Raw genomic sequence first — 21,778 nt, forward strand, 5'->3', positions numbered from 1 at the left:
AGACGGGGCGGGGCGGGGCGGCCGCGCCGCGCGCCAGCCGCATTCCTGGGATGCCGCGAGCGCTGGACGCGGCCGCGGCCCGGAACGCGCGACGTCAGCGCCGCGGCGCACGCGGCGGCCCCGCGCCCCATATAAGGCGGTCGCGCCCGCCGCTGCCTCAGACCGCGCCGGCCCCGCTCCGCGCTCGCCGCCCTCCGCCGTCCCTCGCTCCCGCACCGCCGGCGCTAGACATGGGCTCCGCGGGCACCCGCCCCGCTCTGGCGGCCGCTCTCCTCTGCTTGGCCCGCCTGGTAAGTGCCGCGGCTCTGCCCGGCGCGGGGAGGGGGGGAGGCGGCGCGTCGTGTCGTGTCGCGTCGCTCCGCCGCCGGCACTCACCGGCTGCCGCTCTGCTCCGCTCCGCAGGCTCTGGGCTCGCCCTGCCCCGCCGTCTGCCAGTGCCCGGCGGCCGTGCCGCAGTGCGCCCCGGGCGTGGGGCTGGTGCCGGACGGCTGCGGCTGCTGCAAGGTCTGCGCCAAGCAGCTGAACGAGGACTGCAGCCGGGCGCAGCCCTGCGACCACACCAAGGGGCTGGAGTGCAACTTCGGCGCCAGCCCCGCCGCGCTGAAGGGCATCTGCAGAGGTAAGCGGCTCGCCCTCCGCCTCCCCCGGGAGAAAACCCTGGTCCCCGCAGTGCCGAAGTTTAGTAATTTCGAGTCCATGTATGGTTATGCTTTGTTGTTGGTAGCTTGGCAGAAAGGCACATGACTTCAGCAGTCTGGAATGCGATTCAGTATGTCTGGGCTGCGCTAAACGCACATAAGGAAAAGTGATTCCTGACTAACTTATTGTTCTGGCCCCGCGTCTCCGGGGGATTGTAGGGAGCTCCGCCGTAAATTGAATTTAACAGACCAGCAAATACCTGGGCTTAAACGAGCGATTCCCACCGCTGACTCCCTCCTTTCCCCCTCTCTCGATCTCTGCAGCACAGTCCGAGGGGAGACCGTGTGAATATAACTCCAAAATCTACCAGAACGGCGAAAGCTTCCAGCCGAACTGTAAACACCAGTGTACGTGCATAGATGGAGCTGTGGGCTGCATCCCGCTCTGCCCGCAAGAGCTCTCGCTTCCTAACCTGGGCTGCCCCAGCCCCCGGCTGGTCAAAGTCCCCGGGCAGTGCTGCGAGGAGTGGGTCTGCGATGAAAGCAAGGATGCGCTGGATGAGCTGGGAGGCTTCTTCAGCAAAGAGTTTGGTGTGGATGATTCCGAAGGCGAACTAACCAGGAACAATGAGCTAATCGCCATTGTGAAAGGAGGCCTGAAAATGCTACCTGGTGAGTGTGGGCTAATCTGTGTGACAGTTAAGGGGAGGAGGTGGAGGCGGGAGGATGACTCCTTAGACCCCGATGGAAAGAAAAAAAAACCCAGTGAGAGGATATATTTAGGCTAAGCCCTCTTCTTCTTTTCCAGTTTTTGGAGCTGAGCCACAAAGCCGAGCTTTTGAGAATCCCAAATGCATTGTGCAAACAACCTCCTGGTCCCAGTGCTCAAAGACGTGTGGAACTGGCATCTCCACAAGGGTTACCAACGACAATCCCGACTGCAAGCTCATCAAAGAGACCAGGATATGTGAAGTGAGGCCATGTGGCGAGCCTAGCTATGCCTCCCTAAAGGTAAATACGGACTCTTCCAGTGCTGCTCCTCTTCCCAAACTCTCCTCCAGCCTTCACCCTCTACCCAAAGCAATCTCCTGCTAATAATATTCTTGCTTCCCCTTTGCAGAAGGGAAAAAAATGTACCAAGACTAAGAAGTCCCCATCCCCAGTGAGGTTTACTTATGCCGGATGTTCCAGCGTGAAGAAGTACCGCCCCAAGTACTGTGGCTCCTGCGTGGATGGCAGGTGCTGTACGCCTCAGCAGACCAGGACTGTCAAGATCAGGTTCCGCTGCGATGACGGAGAAACCTTCACCAAGAGCGTCATGATGATCCAGTCCTGCCGATGCAACTACAACTGTCCGCATGCGAACGAAGCTTATCCCTACTACAGACTAGTCAATGACATTCACAAATTTAGGGACTAAGTTGTGTTGGGGGTGGGATGCTAAACAGAATTTTGAAGTAACCAGCCACGGAGAAAGGACCTTTGATGGAAATGGTGCCTTGCCCATTTGAGGGCAACATTGAGATGTTACGAGAGTGCACTGTGCAACTGGACACTAATGCAACAGAGATTTAAGCATACTTAAAGCTTCATAGTACTGGAGCAACTTTTCTGCTTCTTTTTGGAGCACCTTATCTAATTATATACTGTTTTCTGTTTGTAAGTGATCAGATAAATGTTTTGTTCCGGTTAAGAAAACTTTTTTTTTCTATCCTGTTCAATTTAACACTATGCTTCTCCCCCTCCCTCCATCTTCTCCCACCCTTTCCCAACCACGTTGGAAGTTACATTCCTTCCTGAGGTGGGCACTTGTGGGGTGTTCACAGTGGCAGCTATTATGTACCAACTGTAGTTTAATGGCAAACAGAAATCAGTTGTTTTAAAGCTGAGTATTTTATTTATCAAACTGTAGCTTTTTGTTTTTCTTTGAGTTTTTTTTTAATCCCTTCCAGCCCCTGTAATACTGGAATAAGTTGTAAATGATTTTAATTTTATATTCAATGAATTAAAAGAATTTATTTATGGAATTAATCACTTAATAAAGAAATATTTACCTAACTACTCTTAGTAGAGCATTCTGATAGGCAACAGACTTAAATACAGCAAATGCAAGAGCTTTCTGTGAAAACTTTGGATTTTGAAAAGCTTAGATTCTCTGAAAATGAAAACAAGCTCTGTTACAGATGCAGTGATAAACAAGAAAGCTGAGTCTAATTCTTTGGGTAAATGACATTTTGAAGGGGTACGTGCAGTCTGTGACCCCATGCTCTAGAAAGTGCATACAGAAAAAGCTCCTTGGCACTGAAAGCAAATGTTTGATAGAGAGACTGAAATGTTAATTAGACTGTCAGATTATTCAAACCGTCCTGGAATTTGCAACATAAGGTACTTCATTAGAATGCAGTACATGCATGGTGATGTTGAACATTGGGGTGGAAGCTGTTGTCAGCTCTCACATTTTTTGGTGGCTGCTTTTTGCAAATTAATACATTTCTGTGGCAGAAGAATGTTTCCTACAGTCTGCAGGAGGTAGTTTGCTTTCACTAAATTCAAATTAAATGAGCTTGAAGCAATGACTTTTGTTAATCCTAATAACCCAGTGATGAAAAGTAAACATACTGTTAACAGGAGAAGAATGTGAGGAATTTCAAGTACTTCTCCAATAGAGTAAAAGGCAAAGCAGCCACTCTTTTCTCTTCCTTGCCTCCCCTTCCCACTTTTTAAATATGTAATTACACTTCATACTGTGGGACACGGATGACATTTGGCTAACTGAGGGAGTCGTAAGAGAGCTAGCTGGCACGCGGGAAGAAAGTGACATTTAAAAAAATGAACTAGAGGAGGCTCTGAGAAAGCAGCATCAAATATTTGTACTATGCTGGTTAGCATAAAGCTGTGCTACAGATAAGACTGAAAGGAAACCTGCAACAGGGTGGCTTTTTTTTTCCCCTCCTCCTTGTCACTGGTTAGTTCTCTGGCAAAATATCCTCCTGTAGTCTTTAGTAAGAAAGCTACTTCTCATAAAAAACAGAGACTGATTCCTGAGGTTTTAGAATTGTGAAGGGGTGTCATCCAGTGTCATACAGTTAGATGCAGAAGTGGTTAAGAATCAACTTTTTATTAGACATAAATATTTCAATAAAATAAATGGCCAAGTATCTCAGAAGCTCATCTCTGGCAGCTGATGCTTTGCCTGAGAAATTACAGCCGTCTCTCTTCTGCTCAGTCAAGTTCTCTCCCCGAAGGCATTCAAAACTTGAGCTGTTTTGGAATTCACCACCTGGCCACCAGTCTCAGCTGTATCTAAACTTGTCTGTACAATATTTGTTGACAGTAAAAGTGTAAAATGCAGTGAAGCGCTTTTGTTTGGCTTCTACTTACATCTAGCACTGAACACATTGCTACCTTGGCTGCTCACTGAGAAATCCTCAGGTTTACATGTTGGGTTACCGCATGGGGAGGAAGAGGAACAGAACACGCTGCTCGCAGACATGCAGCAGCTGCACGCGCATTCCTCGCCATCCCCACTGTCACTTACACTTGAATGACACCCATCTTCAAACCAACGTAAGTAACAGTTCCCTGAAAAATTACACATACGTGTGACTATACTATACGCGTAGACTGTATGTCTGTAACACACACACCGTATACGAACAAAAGTGGCCCTTCCAACTCCTGCCTCAAGTCTGGCTCTAGCCAGGCCCTGGATTTTACAACCTGCACTTTGGACTTTCCAAATTTCATCAAGTAGAGGGGTGGTTCTGTAATCTGCTCACTAGGAAAATGTCCTGTTGGGAGAATAAGGGCTGCAGGAGCAGATCATGCAAACATAAGAGTAAAATACGCTAAGTGAAATTATCCTGCTATAAAGAGAGGGAATGAACCCCACTAAAATGAACTGCAAGCCTTCCAGAAGCTGGGATCTCACACCAACTGATCATCACCCATACAGTCCTCTCTTCACTTTTTGCATTTTGCAATTACATGGCAAAACTACTAAACCCCACAATTCGCAATACTGTAAAAGGAATCGGTGTCAATTTTCGCGTATCATCTTTGCACTTGCTTTGAGATCTTTATACCCTCTGTTGTTCCAGCAGAAAACAACCTAAATACTAGGCATGAAAATATAAATGATAAAAACACAGGTTCCTTTAAGTGTAATCGGCAGGGCTTACAGGTAAGGTTAATGTGCACAACTATAATTTTATTTCTTGGTCAAACACTGAAATATCAATATTCTTCTTCAGGATGAACGCTAAAAGATGAGGAGTTAGGAACATAATAAATAACGTACATGACAAGCAGCAGTAAGGTTTCAATGCCAGGCCATCAAGCAGTTCACCCCCTGAAAATGAGGGCACCTGCGCCGCGTGGAGCTCCTCGAAGGCGGGCAGACCCCCGGAGACCCCCGCGCTTGCCTGGGGAGTCCCGGCACGCAGCCTGCGGGCACGGGCTCAGCGCGGTCCTCTCCGCAGCAGCCCCGCTTCAGCCGTCCCACCTCTCCCCTCTCCTGTCTGCCCCCCGTCCTTCGGCTGTTTCTTTTGAAGCTGCTCCCACCTGCCTCGCAAGCCCTCCCACCTGCTGCACCGCTGGGGTCACCCGAGGATGGAGCCTGGTGGCGCGGGGCAGTTTGCTGGATCTGGTGCTGCCGCCAAAAGGAGCATTTGCCAAACTACAGTTTTAGGACCGAAGGAATCCGTAGACTTGTATTCAACGTGCTTGTTTACAAGGGTTTGATGGTGGTAACCGTGATACCAGAGTTACACATAAAAATCTTCCCTACTAATGAAGGCAACATAGTGAAGACAAAGCTTCTGCTTCCTTAAGTGCTGCATCACAAGAAACAAAATGAAAGCAGGAGCATGCAGAAAACAGACTTCCATGATTACATTAAATCCTCTCTCATGGGATGCTGCTAGCTCGCTCTCCTGAATGAGCAGCAGATGGAGGAAAAGCTAACGTCTTACTGACAGTGGGACAGCCAAGCTATTAATCAACCCTTGCTGAGCTGAGCCATGAGAACCTCCATACTCCATATATAAATTGCTGTGGAGCCCACAGCAAAGCAGTCCCCGCTGGGCTGCCTGACCCTCTGGTGGACACCTTCTGGGAATCGGGCCCATCTCCCCGCTACTGGTAGGAAGCCGCGGCGGCACATGGGCTGCGAGGGAACAGGCAGACACCCCGTGGATCGGTCGGATTGCTGCGGGAGGATTTCCTGTGCTGAGTCCACTGAAGCTGCACGAATCCCCCCACGCTCCAGGCAAGGAGCTCTGCCGCAGGAGAATTTCTGAGCTACGGCTGCATGGGTCTTGAGGACTGAAACAAGAAAGTTTACAGTGTGCAGTCATTCAGAGTTGGAAGAGAAACCTACCTACACAGAAGCAGTTAAATGTGTTACACCAGAGGCTTGCTCTTGCCAGATGCTGGCCCTTCTGGGCTGATCCTGCAGAAAAGCACTTTGATGCACGTGCACATTCAAGTTTACTGCTGTTTAATCAGTGGAACTATTTCCATGCAGTGCCCAGAGTGCTCAGCACACGGCAAGGGAAGGCTGTGTAGTTTCACCGGCTGCTCTGCCTCAAGCCTGTTTTTTCATGTAGGCATGTCCCTATTCTCTTCTTCACAATTTTTTTTCTGCACGTTACATAGCCACATATAAAATAGCACATAGAAATGTGTACGTGCCATGGTGAAAGCAATAACATATAACTAGCTTTGGAGATACTTATAAATGCATTTCAACTCATGAACAACTGAAATGCATTGAACTGCAGGGAGGCTTGGTGTCTAGAAAATATAAATCCTGTAAAAGACGACTTCAACCAACAAAATGATACAATAAGCACGTGTGTCTATTACGCTGTAAAGGCCAAACACCAAGAAACCAAACAGATGGTATCCAGTATGCTATGACTTTCCCCCCCAGAAAAACTACAGAGCTATGACTTCTACATACACAATTTATATTGGAAAAGATCCTGAAAGACCCCAAGGCACCATTCACGTAAGCAACTTCATCTGTCTTGAAGTACACACTTAAGGGATGGAATGTATCAGCTGTCCAGGAGGAAAAGATTACACAAGATTCTGTAAAGGTTTTCGTTTACTAGACAGAAGAAATTTAAAGGTAGGGTGCACAGATTTGCCCAGATGGGAATCTAGCTAGGACACGTACATTAACAACTTAACCTCATGGTGAATGCAGTTTCAGTAAGAATGAAGGGACTCCATTATAGATACCAGTTAAACAGTCAGCAGTGTAGCCCAGCAATGTTTTGAGAACACTGGTTGAACACCAGATCAAAAGGAGCCCAGCAGATTGTCTGAGTCAAAGACACCGGCTTCTCAGAAGCTACTGATTTCCTTCAGCATCTCAAACCAACCAGGTTAGATCCTAATTAGCTCATGAATTTGACAAAATCAGACATCAAGACATCATGGCTGTAAAACCAGCAAGTCTATTAATGAGAACTTAAACCAGGAAAATATATTTTACTCTGCAGAAGTGGATACTCATGCTATAGTGGAACAACCCCATTAAAACCAATATGGATGCCCAAGCACTGCTGAAAGCAGGCGCTGGGAAAACAGGTCAACAAAGAGATACCACTGAGAGTTTAGATATGAAAATGATGGGGACTTCTCAGGCAAGCTTTTAACGCCACCCCTGTCTGCTCTTTTTCCTGAATGTCTATACCTCATCCACCAACCTAATTTTTACCTCACTTCGACATATCTCTACTCCCTATTGGCACTCTTGGCAAAATGGACAAGTTCTGGGGCTACAATACGATTCAGTAGAAAACCTGGAAGCAAGGACTGGAAAGGCAATAGGCAGCTTTCACAGTCATTTCTTTCTCCTTCTTGAGGCAGAACTCGGATGACAGGAAGAAAGTGGCAATGTGATTTTAAAAACACTTTTGCTTTCTGCACCAGCTGGGATCATCTGGAACCAGCCATCTCCCAGTGTGGTACTTTATTCTCTAAATCAAGCCTCCCTCTCCCCTCTCATTTCTATCCCTGCTTCTTTGGCAGACTATTTTTAACCCGCTCTGATTTGTCACGCAATCCCACAAACAGCTGTACTGATGCAACTGATGCAAAAAGAAGCCTAATGCAAAAGGATTAGGTAAATATGAGGACTACTGTGCCAGTTAAAAAAAAATCCACTGTTTCTATCACTAGTAGGAGTCAGTAAGTCCACAAAGACTTCCCCTTACCCCAAAGGTAGGCAAGGCTCTAGTGGCTTTCCATATTTTACCACTCTATTGATTTTTCCTGCCAAAAAGCCTACTACAGTAAGATAGCCTGGAAATGCTTTTCAGCAGGAAAAGTTAGCAGTGGTGAAATCAGGCCAAGCCAGTGGAACTTTGCTTCCAAAACAAAAATATGTTACAATGCAGAGAGCCAATGAGGGAAAGAAGCTCGCACAATAAAAGCATCATTAGAGCTAAGTCACTGTCTGACAGGTCACTGAGACCTGGCAGGACACAGCGGGAACACATTTCTGTTATCGCAGACAGACAGGCAGCAAATCAACTATCCTTGTTTTTTCCTAGTTGTACATGTCTTCTGCAACTTCCCTTTCAGTTTCAGTATTTGTTTCGAGTTGGTTTTGCTGCCATTTCTTGTTTGTCTCGCATACATGTGACTTCCTTCCATCTCACCACAAATTTCCACCAAATAAAACCATATGCACTGCCATAGCAACATTTTAATACAAACACGGGGTAATCTTTGTTCACTGAAGTACACAGTTCATTTTTTTTTCTCTCATTAACAGAACCTGCATCTGCATACAGTTTAGCTGAATGTCATAGCAACAACATAAACACAAATTCAAGATATTTTTTCCTTTGGAGGGAGGAAGAAAAAAATGTTTTCAGGAAAAGAGCATGGGACTTAAGAAAGCAGAATGAAATGTTTGTGACCAAATACGGCCTGAAGTTACATCATCACAGCTGTATATTTACTCTCCAAAAGCCTGCTCTTGCAAGGTGTTATACATTCTCAGTTCCTACAGATGTCAACAGAGAACAGCCGTAACTGGCAGGGCAAGGTCTGCACCACAGCTATGCTTACACGCAACACGGAGGCTGGACTTCCTGTCAGCACTAGAGTGAACTTGGAAATTTATGGACTTTTTTAGACTAGAGCGCGCATTCTGCACGGTAAACAGTTTTACTCCTAATGCGAAGTAAAACTGCACCGTTCAACTGGAGTAACAAAAATTGGTCTGGCGTGCCTCCAAGACCTAGTGCCAGCCACACGTTTTGCAGCATGACCCTCTTTTCCTCTACGGATCAACAATTCCTAATGCAGAGATAAATACAGCAAAACCTAGAATTCAGATGTGCTCATTCAAAACTTAGCTGTTACACTGACAGGGGGTATAACATTGTTTACCCATGACAACTCAATAACTTATGCCTCATACCCCCAGGAAGTTATACAAAAAAGGAGAAGAACCAAGTTCTCTCATACAGCTGACTCAATCCTACCTCTCAGCTATTGCTATGCGCTTAGCTATGCTCTATTTTTGTCCATTATGGCTTGTGAAAGGGATGACTTCATTAAGCTTTTAATTTCTTTTAAGTAGCATGTTCATTCAGGACAAGAGCCTTTACTCTTTGCTTTGTAAGCTGATGGTCCTTCAGCTCAAGCACGCTGTGAGGGTTCAGGGTTTGAAACCTGAAAAGTCTCAACATTAAAAGAAATGCCCTAACAACACTACACACAAATAGCTTGTTCCTTCTGTGACAAGTAGTTTATAAAGGAAAATAAATAAGTAAGCATAGTAGGCATAAAATCAAGCACTCCACGCAAGCTGGTGTTGAATGATGAAGATTAAAACAACATCAGTTTTCATTCACAGACATCATCTGCGCTGAATCAAGGCAGAGTCCTGTAGGGATCCTTGTATAGTATGTTTACAATAGTATGTTTTCAAAATGGACAGAACTGAAGGCTTCCAGACAGCCTCAGCTCCATGTCTTAAATTCAAGTGCTTGACCAGAAATTAAAAAATACAGCTTTTAAAGATGCATTTTCTCTCTTCAGTTTATGACAAGATGCTCGTTCTGGGTTAAGTCACTCAGAAAGGAATTAAAAACTTCCCTACCCTAACCACCTATGGAAGTGTTAAAAACCATCTGCCTAGCCAAAGAGTGCATAAACTTTGATTAAATCAGTAACCTCACTATTATGAAGAATGACCACTGTTGCAGGACCTGCACTGGTCACCTGTCATCAGTAAGGCTGTGCTTTTAGCCAGAGACCATCATTTTGATTCATTTTTATAAACAAAAATTGAAAAAGTTTAGCAAAACTGAATAAAAATACTTGAATTTCATCTTGACTTGCATTTGATGAATCACCATTGTTCAAATTAGTGTAACCGTTATCAAAACCACGCAAAAACATGTGAATAGTAACCTGGGAATGAATGGCAAATGCTACCAAGGCCTTTTACTGTCAATTTGATTGAACTCTGGAAGATGATTCCCAGCTTGCTTTAGGAAATTTCAGTTCTAGTAACCACCACAGGAATGATCCTTAATCATTTTTTAAAACCTTCTTTAAGGTAGGAAAAGATTTAAATCTGAAGGATAGATTTAACAGCACCTTCATTTAAAAACAAATTACGGTTGTGTTTGACTCACAAGAAAGCTTAAACTAGATTTATGTAAGAAAAAAAAATGCTGGCAAACCCTTTCATACAATTAATGAAAACTGCCAAGAGTGTAGGAAAGTAATGCAAATTACCAATCTGCATTCCTCAGCCAAAGACTAATCACACACACATGCAGATCAACACTAATATTTGCAGCACTCTAATTTCCACTGTGTGCCATGAATCTTAACATAAATGCCATGCTTCTACTCCAGATGAAACATTTTCTGGCAAATGAACTGTGGCAGTTTTGCTGTTCTGCTCTTTTATCAGTGTTATTATGCATGGGTTCAAGACTGGTTTAAAGTAATTTGTGGCTACCAAGTCAGCGTGCAGTAATCACTGATTAGGAAAAGCTTATTCACTTTCACTGAACTGAAAAAATATGAAAGCAGCACCTATAGCTAGGAATCCTGGTCCTTTAAAAAGGGTTACAAAAACAAACATTGAAACAAGAGGTGGGCAGAGGACCAACAATGACTAAAAAAGAAAATAGAGCACAGGTGGCTACTGCCAGGCAAGAAGAAAAACTTCCCTGTTTTACCAGGGGTTGCAAAACACACAAGGGAAAAGACACATGATACCGCTGTGAGAAAAAGTAGTACGTGACTACAAAGGTCTGACGCTCTTTCCAAACTTCAGTAGCTAGATGTCATGGTGAACAATTTTTTAATGACAATTTGTTTGCAACAGTGTGGAAAAAAAAACAACTTGTAAAGCTTTGAACATCTCAAAAATCCTCTCCACACAGCGTGCCTGGTAAGGAACTGACAACCTGGTGCCCTGAAGCCTAGACTGAGAGTCTGGAAGCCCGAGCCCTCTCCCGTATTGCTGTCACAGCCTCCTGTTACCTCAAAAAGTTCCTTCTCTGCTTTCTGTTGTCTTTCTGCCCATAATGTCAGCACTGGGAGGAAGAACACTTATGACTGAAAAACCACCTTCATGACAGTTTAGCGTGCATCCCATGCCACCAACTTTTGTCACAAAGGTGCTAGTCTCAAGCAGGAGACAGATAGGGGTAACAATGATGCCAGCAACAACCTCACAGAGCTGTTTACAAAGTGATCATGTCCTTAAAACTTTACAAACGCTGACTTAGCTAGACCCTTGCAAACTAACCCCAAACACCTACTCTGATTCCTGAGAAGCCCCTGGTGCAGTGTGCAGGGCCCACCTGTCTCACACCGCTCGCAGCACACGCTGTTCTCGTCTTCCACGGACCCCACAGACATGGGGAAGTCCCATGTGATACAGTGATAAGTGGTCCGGGATCTAGACATCTTCCCAGAAGTTAACAACAGATTTCTATTGTCAGCAGATGATACAGTACAGGACTTCTTTTTAAGGTTTATTTGGTTTTAATTAGCTAAATTTAGTTGATATTCCAGTAAATATTTACAATACCTGGCATCAGTAGGTAAACCAGTAATATGAGATGCATAACATAAGCATTGTTTTGAAGTCCAATAAATTAGCACTAGTGACACTCCATGTATCCACTTCTATTGATTTTAAAACCCCTGCTAATTTAGAAGATCAGGGTAGAAGATTAAACATACGGCAATATGCCACTCTGAAAACATGGTTTGACCTGTACTTAACACATTAAACAAGATGCAACCAAGTAAGGAAAAAAAAGTATTGCAAGAGGCACTCAAAATGTCACCACAGAAGATTAAAGTCAAAAGTAAAGTAAGATCATTGGCAGCAGCTCAGCACGGCAAACAAATACCCTAAAAGAAAACTGATCTAATGAAACACCAGTGGTTTTTTTTTCAGTAAGTTTAAGCATTAAGACTCAAATCCACATATAAATACAAATATGTGCTCAGATATTTAAACTCAGAAATCAGACTCTGAGCTGTTAAGGTAAAAGGAAAACAAAATATATTGTTGAAACTAACTTTGAAACTTTAAATTTGGGTTTTACTCTGATTTATTAAAGATACATGGAGAAAAGGGTGCAATTAAATATCAGTTTTTTCTGGAACCAGCAATTCCTCATCTCTTTATTTACATCCCTAAATATGCATTCCTAAATCAAAAAATAGGCAGGCAGTTTGGAAGTGCTGCCTTTAGTGAAGGAAGCCAAACCAAACCTCTGAGAACTCAGTTGTATAAAAAAAGATCTAATTAAATAATAATAAAAAATTATATAAAAGGCTCATTCCACCCTCTTCTCAAAGAACCATCATGAACTGTCCCGAATTTCCCCTTCTTCCACAGATGAAAGGGATGAACTTTCACTGTCCGAGTTCTCTGCAGGTTCACTGGCATCTGAGGGTGTAGGACACAAACAAAAAACAAACAAGCAATTAGTTTCAGCAATGTTGTTTGCTCATCACACAGTAGCAGTTTCATGTCTTCTTTTCCTTTTAATCACACTTTCCTTGAGGACAGCTATTTCATAAGACTAACCAGTCTCATAACATGGGATAAAGCCCTGGGTAGGCCCTTGTTGAAGGAGAAAGCAAGACAATGTTGAGAATTTCTGTTAGTTTTTAAATCTTGGTCTTTCAGCCAAGTAGGTAAGCTGAGTATTTATCACACACAAAACTCCTCCTCTTCATCCACTGAGAATTTCAAATTGTTCTCTTGGTTTATTTATTTTAAATGTTGTTTTCTGGGTTGCTACATATATATCACAACTGTAATGAATTATAAATAATTTACACTTTTATTAGCATTTCAGTTAAGATGGGGAACTACTGAGAAATTCTACACAGAAATGGAAAATTAAGACGATGCACCTATGTACTCCTTCCATGTGTTCCAGCATCCCAAAGATGGTGTTAAGCTGTGTGAATCCATGAGCTAAGGCTGATGAGGTTAAAGCTGCACAATAACTTGTGCTTTAGGACACAGCTGTTGTGGTCTGCTGAGATCGTATCGTGAAGCACTTATTTCCCAAACTGGTCTTCAGCCTCACACCCTGAGACTCCTTCTTTAACAAGCACTGACCCTGGTCACCTTGTGGTGAGGCCACTGGTCGGTGGCACTCAAGCAGCACAAAAATAAACTACAGCAAAGTAGGCCCACGATTCACACTCTGCTCTCATTGTTATTTTCAGTATCCGGTCCGACTATGAATTTAAAGAAGTTTTTGAGCATTTAGTGGCAGATGCTTCATTAGGGAAACATTATCGGAAGGGAGCTGATGCGATATAGTTACTGTCTTGTCAAGAGAAGTTCTACAGTTGGCAAACATGGGTAATACGTGGGACACAGTGTGCACCTGTACAGTTTCAATGGAATTTGTTCAAGAAAATAGAAGCATTTCACCCAGAAACATTGGAGGTCACATTTTGTCTACATTAAATCTAGTGTATAATCAATTAACATTTATATGCCAGATATGTACTCAGTAATGCACAAAGTAAGGATTGTTTTTGCCCCTTAGTCCTGTGAAAGCTTCTATAATCCCCTACTATCTTCAGCCATGACTGACCTTGTATGCTGAAATCAGAGCACCTGTAGTTTTTGCTATAAGCAAGTCAAGCATCAAAGCATCACATAAAAGAATATGGCAATCTTCTGACTCACAGTGAAGCTCAACAGACAAATTTTAGCTTTAGTTTAGTCTGTTACAGTTAAGTTTTATTTAACAGGAATTATGGATTGTCTTAACTCAAAAATAACATATTTTTATGGTGTTGATAGCATTGCCTATAAACAAAGATTACCCAGTCCTTCCCACCATAAAACTGTCTGCAGTTTACTTATAATGTAAGATTGAAACTCTGGGTTTAAATTTTTCAGTGCCAGTTTCCTTCCTCAATCCTTATCTTTTTTTTGAAAGTTTCAGCCAAAATACTTCAGCCATTTCTGAGAACAAGGATAGGAGAAACGGGCTTTGTCCTCATTAAATTCTAGCAGCCTCTCTTTGCAGGTGTCCAGCTCTAGCTTTCCCCCAGTCTTCGGGGGTAGTAATTTGAATCGCAGGGGGGAATGGTGATCTTTCCCCAGCATGTGCCTGTTGCTGTGGCTATGAAAACTTGTCTTTCTTCTTCCTGGGGAAGGGGGTAGATCTGAGATTGCTTGGTAAAAAAACATCATTTTAGCAGTTAAATTTCCACAAGACTTTATTTCTTGTTCTAGCCCGTGTCCTTCGAAAACAGACCTTGGAGGGCTACAGTAGTCAAAGCCCCTGCACTCCAGCAGACACCCTGCCAGACACCCGCCTATCAATGCAGCAGCTGTTTGCCTGGAATGCCGGGGGAGGTCAGCTGGACAGGCACTCCGAGACAAGCGTCCCTCTGGGTGCACATGGAAAAGGAAGGCAGGAAGGAAAGCCACTATTGGCACAGATAGGATAAGCAAGCGCAGGATGGATGGCTTAGGAGGAACATGCAACAGATACAAAAAGCCATATGTGTGGAAGAAACTGGACTGCAAGTAACCCACAAGATGCTGCAGCAGAAAGGTCACTTCCTGGGAGATGGGAGTGGGCTAAAGCCCCTCTCTGATTACAACAGACTTCTCCCTGGAGAGTCTGGAGGTGAACCCAAGATTTCCGCTCTTAGCAATCATCTGTGAATGCAACTGGTAAGCAAACTAAATACTGTTTTTTCTCCTTTATTCTGTAAAGATGACACACAACAAAAAAGAGTACAATGTTTGTGCCACACTTCAACAGAAGTGATATTTTGTTTTCAAGTGGAATAACAGCAACAAAAAAGCCCTCCTATTTTTATATTCATGTTCTGAACATGCTTTTCCTGAAAGAACCTGGTGTTACTGTGGCAGGCTTCCACTCTTAACAGAAACAGCTCCCAGAACACAGGGTCCAAACCAAACTCAAGGCTGAAGCATTAATATGTTAACTAAGAAGATGTACAAAAATAAATTATGATAAAAGTTGTGAAAATCATGTTATTTTTGCCATTAGCTATAATCTTTTGCGATGTTATTCCCAAGACACCTCAACAGGGAGCTATGCACTTGATTTTTATGGATTCTATAGAAACAGTTTAAAAAAAAAAAAAGATTAAGAAAATTAATGGTTCCCAAAACCTGAAATAGCTACCAGCATTCCCTGAATACCAGCTTCAGGGATGACTGCTAACTGAATGATCCCTGCAGCAGAGGAAGGTCACTGTCTTGACACACACTTGCACTGCCCTGTGACAGAGCTATCAGCACTTCCCCAGCTATTACTGGCTCTCTCTTCCCTTTGCCCTTCTACTCTGCCTTTTACAGAATCAGCTAGTTGCTGCGGCAGCACGACCTCAAAATACAGTTTTTCCATCAATGCTTATTTGAATCTATACCCTTAAAAGGAAAACCTCCCTACTAGCTCAGGAGACAATGACAACCACCCCATTCAGATTAGGTTTACGAGTCAATCAATTGTAATTCCCTCCTGACATCTACATCATAGCGGTAGGGCTGACTACTGAAAAGCAAGGGACCTAGATCAAGAAATAATGGATAAACTGAAAGTACCTAGTTTCCTTGTACTCCAGTGTATGTATGTGCACTCCTAGGGTGAATATCGGTGGACCTACTTGCTCAGACAAGACTCCCACCTCATCCCCTGGCGTGGTGTCTCGCTCTCAGAAGCTCTTGCAGTACGTAGCACAAGAAACATTTGCATGGTGTTTCTTTGCGAGCAGATTGCTCCAATGGATCACTTAGTGTCATCTAGCCAAAACAGCCAAGATCCATGGAAGTTTGATATCACTGGTACAATATTCTCAGTCTCATATTTATTCAGTCAAATTATATACATATAGAGCCATGACTGAATTGCCGCAGGGAAATAGCCATTGCAAACATATTTCAAAGCTTTTCCTCCTGAAATATGTAAAAATTACAGACTGGCTCATAACTGAAAAGTATGGAATTTGATAACTAAGGTGACTAGCTGGGGGACTAAGAGACAAGGGAACTGATTCCCTCTATCAGCAGCTGCAGAAAGCAAAGCTGGGACATGAAGCCTTTATACTGGGGAGAAAGATGGAAATTAACTTCAAAACTAAAATAAAAATTCCTGCTAGACCTGGACTCTCCTCTAAGTTAACTCCAAGATGAGAGTTTTCCCTCAACTAAGTACTTTTCAAAAGATAACACTGTGCTTTTAACCCACCTGAAAAGCTACTTTGCCATTAAGATTTCTAATAACTATCCTGTAATTCAGAATTATTTGTCCAATGTTAGGAGTTATGCTAGGAAATAATGGAGAATGTTTCCTTTGTATGATTAGCAGGCTTGCTTAAAACTCATCTTCCCCAGACAGCATGACGTTTTAGAAATAACCAACTCTGTCAAACTTTGCTACATACAAAATTTAGCACCAGTCTGAAGAGTTGTTTTACCTTAGTGGCTAAAAATATACAAAAAAGAATCAAGCACCAGTAAACAAAGTTAGGAAAAACACATACAATACAGCTTATGGATGTAAGCCATCAGCCAGCAGTTTTAAGACAGAGCATTCATAACAGCTTTTTTATAGCAATCTTTTAGATTCAGAGGGAAATACAAGACATACTGCACATTCCTGGCATTATTAATAGGTGCATCCTTAATTATTGTTTATTTAACTAAAATACCTAAGTATAGCATAACAGGAAATAAATATATGCTTACCTTGGCCAAGAACCACCATGTCATTCTTCAACGTTTTCAAAACCACAAATAACGTTGGATACTCAATTATTACTTTGCCTTTCAAATTGTCTAGGAGGCTTCTACTGGCATCCAGTTCATTGTACCTTAAAAATAACAGAGAAGTTTATTTTGGATTTTAATACTAACAAGGACATAACGTACACTTTTGGGGGGCGGGGGGGGGCTTTTCGGCAATTCACAAGATTTTCAGATGATATCATGTTCAGAAGAACTATCTTATGATTCAAATTACATATCCAGTCTTATTATCCAACTACATAATTTTTTTTTAAACCCTCCTAACATCTAAGCATAAGAACAAGAGGAGAATCAAAATCAAATTTCTCTAAGGGCTGAAATGTTTTATGAGTTCTTAATGAATATCTTTACCAAAATCGGATATGGACATAGGGTTATCAAAATGGATATATTTACCAAAATCAGATTCTCAATTAAAAATAACACTTAATGTTCTACTTACAGGCTTTAACACTACAAGTTTAATTTACATGGTTAGTAGTGTACCTTATTTATCATGTTTGCTTAGCAATTATCAGTGAAGTACTGGGAAGATGAAATAAAAAGCATACCTGAACAACTACTACAGCAAAGGTATACTGGAAGCACTTAGAGCTCTGTTCTTCTAGAAGTAAGGGCTATGATAACCCAGAACATTGGGGCAATAATTTCCAAAAGCTGGTACAATATCCCCATTTATGCCTAAGCAAATCTCTGCTTACAGCACCATACAAGAGGCGCATGACTCGGATGCGCAGTCCTTTCCCAGACAAGGGCTCCTCTTCACCCTGGAGGGTGAAGCCAGGTATGTAACAAATGATGCCACAGTAATAAAAAGTAAACTGAGCATCTTCTCCACAATTATTTCCTAGAACTGTAATATTCTGTCCCAGCTCTCTTAACTGGAAACATGGACGTGGGATTTTGGGGAAAAGGAAGGGATATTTCAAAGCCTTCTGGAAGAGAAACCCTGTTGCTTTCACTTGCTATAACTGCGGCATCCAACAGATGCTCTGATATTATTACACTGCAATCTCAGTTATGCAATTCTTTCTGTAATCAGCATTATTAAATTACTACTAAGCTATTGTATCAGTTAAAGGCAAATGAAGTTCAAAACCAAAATACACTGTGGGCAATAAGTGGAGTATTTCCCATAGCTGCTCTGCCTTCTCTGATCGTTAACATATTATGCAGTTGGGCTTTCTTCTGCCAAAAACAACACTGGATGGGTGAAGGAAATTATATACTTCATGATTTACAGTAATGTGTGATTAAGAACAGTACATCAGAGGAGTCAGCACACAAGAAGAATATTGAAGGTAAAACAGGATTTGAGTTCTTGGGATTTAAGGGAAACTTAGTTTGAGCAAAAGCTACTTCTCTCTCATATTCAACTTCAATCATCATGAAAATATTTGGTTTCATGTTTCTCTCAACCCAAAGTAATTATGACCTCTTCTTACTGAAACCCTTTAAAAGGGATAACAGTATATTACGTTTCTTATTGAATGAATGCATTCATAACTTGTGGATTAACACGCATGAACAGAAACATATTTACTGCTTTATTTACAGTACTCTAAATGCAAAGTATGGCACTACCTTTCCTTTGGCAAGGACCTCAACACATTCTTTTCTGGTTAAGCAAACATTTACCACCAAGAGGCTAAAGTAATTCACATGCCACAATACACTTTCCATTATCTCATGTTTTAGACAAAACATCTTTAGCGTCCAGCTTGGCATAAGATAAAACATTTGTACTTAAAACTATTTTATGATAGTAAATTACTGAAGTGTTAGATCACCGAGTCAGAGCTTTATCTTTTTTGTTTTTAAAGTAAATTTTATTGGTTGACAGTGACAGAGAAAACATCTAAATTTTTAGTGCATAATGTGGGCTGTAAACTTTGGGGAGAATATAACAAAGAAGCTTAATGCTTCTCTTTTTTAAACTTTGCTGTTATTGTCTATGCTATCCAAAAAACCTCAGTCTACCACATTCCCTACTTTATACACAAATGCAAGCTGAGGTTTTCTGCTAATCCACCTGCCAACCTCTTCCTTTACTGTGCATGCTTAAAGATCTCAAAAGAAAACTAATACTTGTCACTCAATTCCAAAGTCTAATACAGGATGGCTCCTGAGCAAGACTAGTTTTTCAGGTTCTCTCTGGAAGACTTTGTCATGATAAAAACCTTCCCAATTTTATCCCAGAACTAGAACAAAGTCATACATCAGAGGGTGAACAACACAGACCTATGGGCAAAAGAAGACTGCCCTGTAAGGCTTTTCCAGAAGCCTAGATACACACACAATTTCAATTTTTACTTATGAAAAGGCTAGACCTGTTTGAAGAAAAAAGAAAAATGAAATGAAATGACATTTTTACAAGTCTTGTAACTTTCTGTACTGATTATTCACCAGGATGAGCTGAGGACATAGGGTAACACTGGAATGCAGGTCCTCCTATGTATTTGCAGGGAAGTGGTCTCAACAGGTGGGAGATGGAGCAGGGAGAACCTGGTAATCAGGTATTACCAGATATTCTTTTATCACCATTCTTACCTACTTGTCCTGTATCACTGGGACTGTGAAGCCTGCTCAGTAAGAACCCACAACGAGCGGCAACCTTCTTCAGGCCCTGCCTTCGCTGTGCATTTCAAGTGACAATCCAGTAAAATGAATGACAACCAGTGTAAGTCTGTCTGTCCTTTCACTTGGACTCTTCCATGTTCCAGGGCCAGTTGCAGGAACCAACTTAACTGAGGCTCTCATCCTAAACAAGCTCCTTCAGCCCTTTGTGACAGGATAGATTGGAAGATAAGCCTGGCTCGAAATGAACTGCCCATCCTAACAGAACCATTGCCTTAACACCCCATCTTCACATCTTTCTTTTAAACCCTCCCTCTGTTTTCTCTTTTCTCCCACTGCCCAGTTCATACAAATTGTCTGCACTACAGCTTCCCAATCCCTGTATTCAGTGGGACTTCTCTTTGCACCCTTCTTTCTCAGTTTTCTTTCCTCCCTGGTATTTACTTCCCACATATTTTCTCTCTCCCTTCCATACATTCCCTCAGCTTCCTTGTCCAACACCCACCATCTAGTAATACACTTTCTTGATTATTTTCTTGCCCCAAGCAAGGCTTTATGCCCATGTCACGAAGCAAGAAATAGGCCTGGATTTCTTCTCAATAAGACGACTCCATTTGTATGGACCACAAAGAGACAATCTTGGCAGACAACAGCTTTTGATTTTAGCTGGAATGAAATAACAATAACTGCTTTTTAAAGGACAAAAATTAAATAAAATTTGCCTGCCAGCAGGCAGTTTAAAAGCCTACAAAAATTGTGACAATTGAGAAAATTTAACAAGATTCAGCAATCCCACATCAGTTCCCATATAATCTGTTACATTCCCTCTACAAATGGCTTTGTTACCTTTCACAAAATGCTGAAATTAATGTGGCTCTGCACTTCTGATAGCATCTATGAGTTTCTGCAAAGGATAGTTTCACTATCTATAGTTATTCCACCACCTTCCAGGAATTCAACAATTCAGTCTCCTAATCTGTCTGCCACAGGCAGGAATGCCATATTAGGTCACTGCATCACAACAAGCTCCCCTCAAATGGAGCCTGTGGCTATCATCGCAGTGGCGTAACCTGTCTCCATTAATTCAGACAGCAGGAAATTCCCTGCTGATCAGGTTTTCCTGAATGTCATCTACAGGAACTTCGATTTTAATAATAATAAAGAAAAATCTGCAATCTGCAATTAAAGATAAACTGTAACCATGTTATTTCCCTAGTTTAGTCTTCTAGACACTGAAAAGAGAACAAAAAAGTTTTAACCATCTAAATAATTGTAAATATTACTAAAATGCATATTTGTATAATGACGTTCATAATTTTCCTGTGAGAGAGATCAACTAAAACCCTGCACATATTTTAAACAAAGATGATTTTTCTTCCTAGAACTGAGTGGAAACATCGAGGTATTTACTTGGCATAATTCAGGTACAATAAATCATGCTATCTATTTTGGGCCTAGTCCTAAAAATCCACAATGAAACTTCTGCTAACTTATGGGAAGAATGAAGATTCCCCCCCCCGCCCCCAAAGAAAAGAGGGTAGCATTTCCTAGGTCTCTGCATTTAACTAGAAGAGAGCAACGACTGGGTACAGCATTTGAAGTCTCTCCCAAGCACTCATTCTGAAGTGCTGCAGCACAGCAAAGATAATAGCTAACAGATGGACTTTCATTCCTAAGTGGTGAATAACCTCTTCGTGTGGTTATGATTTGGTGAACATGGAAGTAGTGAAATGCACTCTTGAATTAGGTATGAAAGGAAAGTTATATGGCAGAAAGTAAACACAATGTATTGAAATAATGTGCAATTTTTATATTTAACTTTGTCACTAGAATTCTGACATTCTAAAAATCTGGAACACGGTGAATTTTGTTAGTCCATAGGTGTGAAAAAGAATTAGAAAATTCAACGAGCAAAAAAGCAGAGACCTTAGAAACAAAAAAAGGAAATGACTTGCCACAATACTTCCCTTGTAACTAATTCTTATCAACAGCTGAACAATATGAAAGACTACTCTGCTTGAACACTCTTTTAAGGAAGGAGGATATTCAAGTTAATATTTTAATATGAAAAAAAATTATACTACAGTTAACAAAAATATTTTAAAACCTGCTAGCTCCTCCTTGGTCTATGGTTTTTCTCCCGGTCTAGGGCCTCCATAATTTGCCTCAACAAATGTTCACTAACCTCTCCTCCATACTGTTGACACCTACATAGCTCAACCTATACCAATAT

At 42.0% G+C, this 21,778-nt stretch overlaps 2 protein-coding genes across 2 annotated transcripts in view; one reads left to right on the forward strand and one right to left on the reverse strand.

The window, feature by feature from the left end:
• Positions 1-35: 35 nt before the first annotated feature.
• Positions 36-2,696, forward strand: CCN1 (cellular communication network factor 1). Its single transcript, XM_072867479.1, has 5 exons — positions 36-290; positions 403-619; positions 963-1,310; positions 1,447-1,649; positions 1,759-2,696. The coding sequence occupies exons 1-5, from the start codon at positions 51-53 to the stop codon at positions 2,056-2,058; spliced, it is 1,308 nt and encodes a 435-aa protein (XP_072723580.1). The 5' UTR covers positions 36-50; the 3' UTR covers positions 2,059-2,696.
• A 2,104-nt stretch (positions 2,697-4,800) lies between these two features.
• ZNHIT6 (zinc finger HIT-type containing 6) overlaps positions 4,801-21,778 on the reverse strand; it is a 41,340-nt gene continuing 24,362 nt past the window's right edge. The window contains exons 10-11 of the mRNA XM_072867480.1: positions 16,909-17,033; positions 4,801-12,597 (exon numbers count right to left, since the gene is read on the reverse strand). Coding sequence (XP_072723581.1) covers positions 12,512-12,597; positions 16,909-17,033 — 211 coding nt within the window. The 3' untranslated portion in view covers positions 4,801-12,511. The remainder of the gene's footprint in view (positions 12,598-16,908; positions 17,034-21,778) is intronic.

The sequence above is a fragment of the Ciconia boyciana genome, chromosome 7, assembly GCF_034638445.1.
Source record: "Ciconia boyciana chromosome 7, ASM3463844v1, whole genome shotgun sequence".
Taxonomy (NCBI): Eukaryota; Metazoa; Chordata; class Aves; order Ciconiiformes; family Ciconiidae; genus Ciconia; species Ciconia boyciana.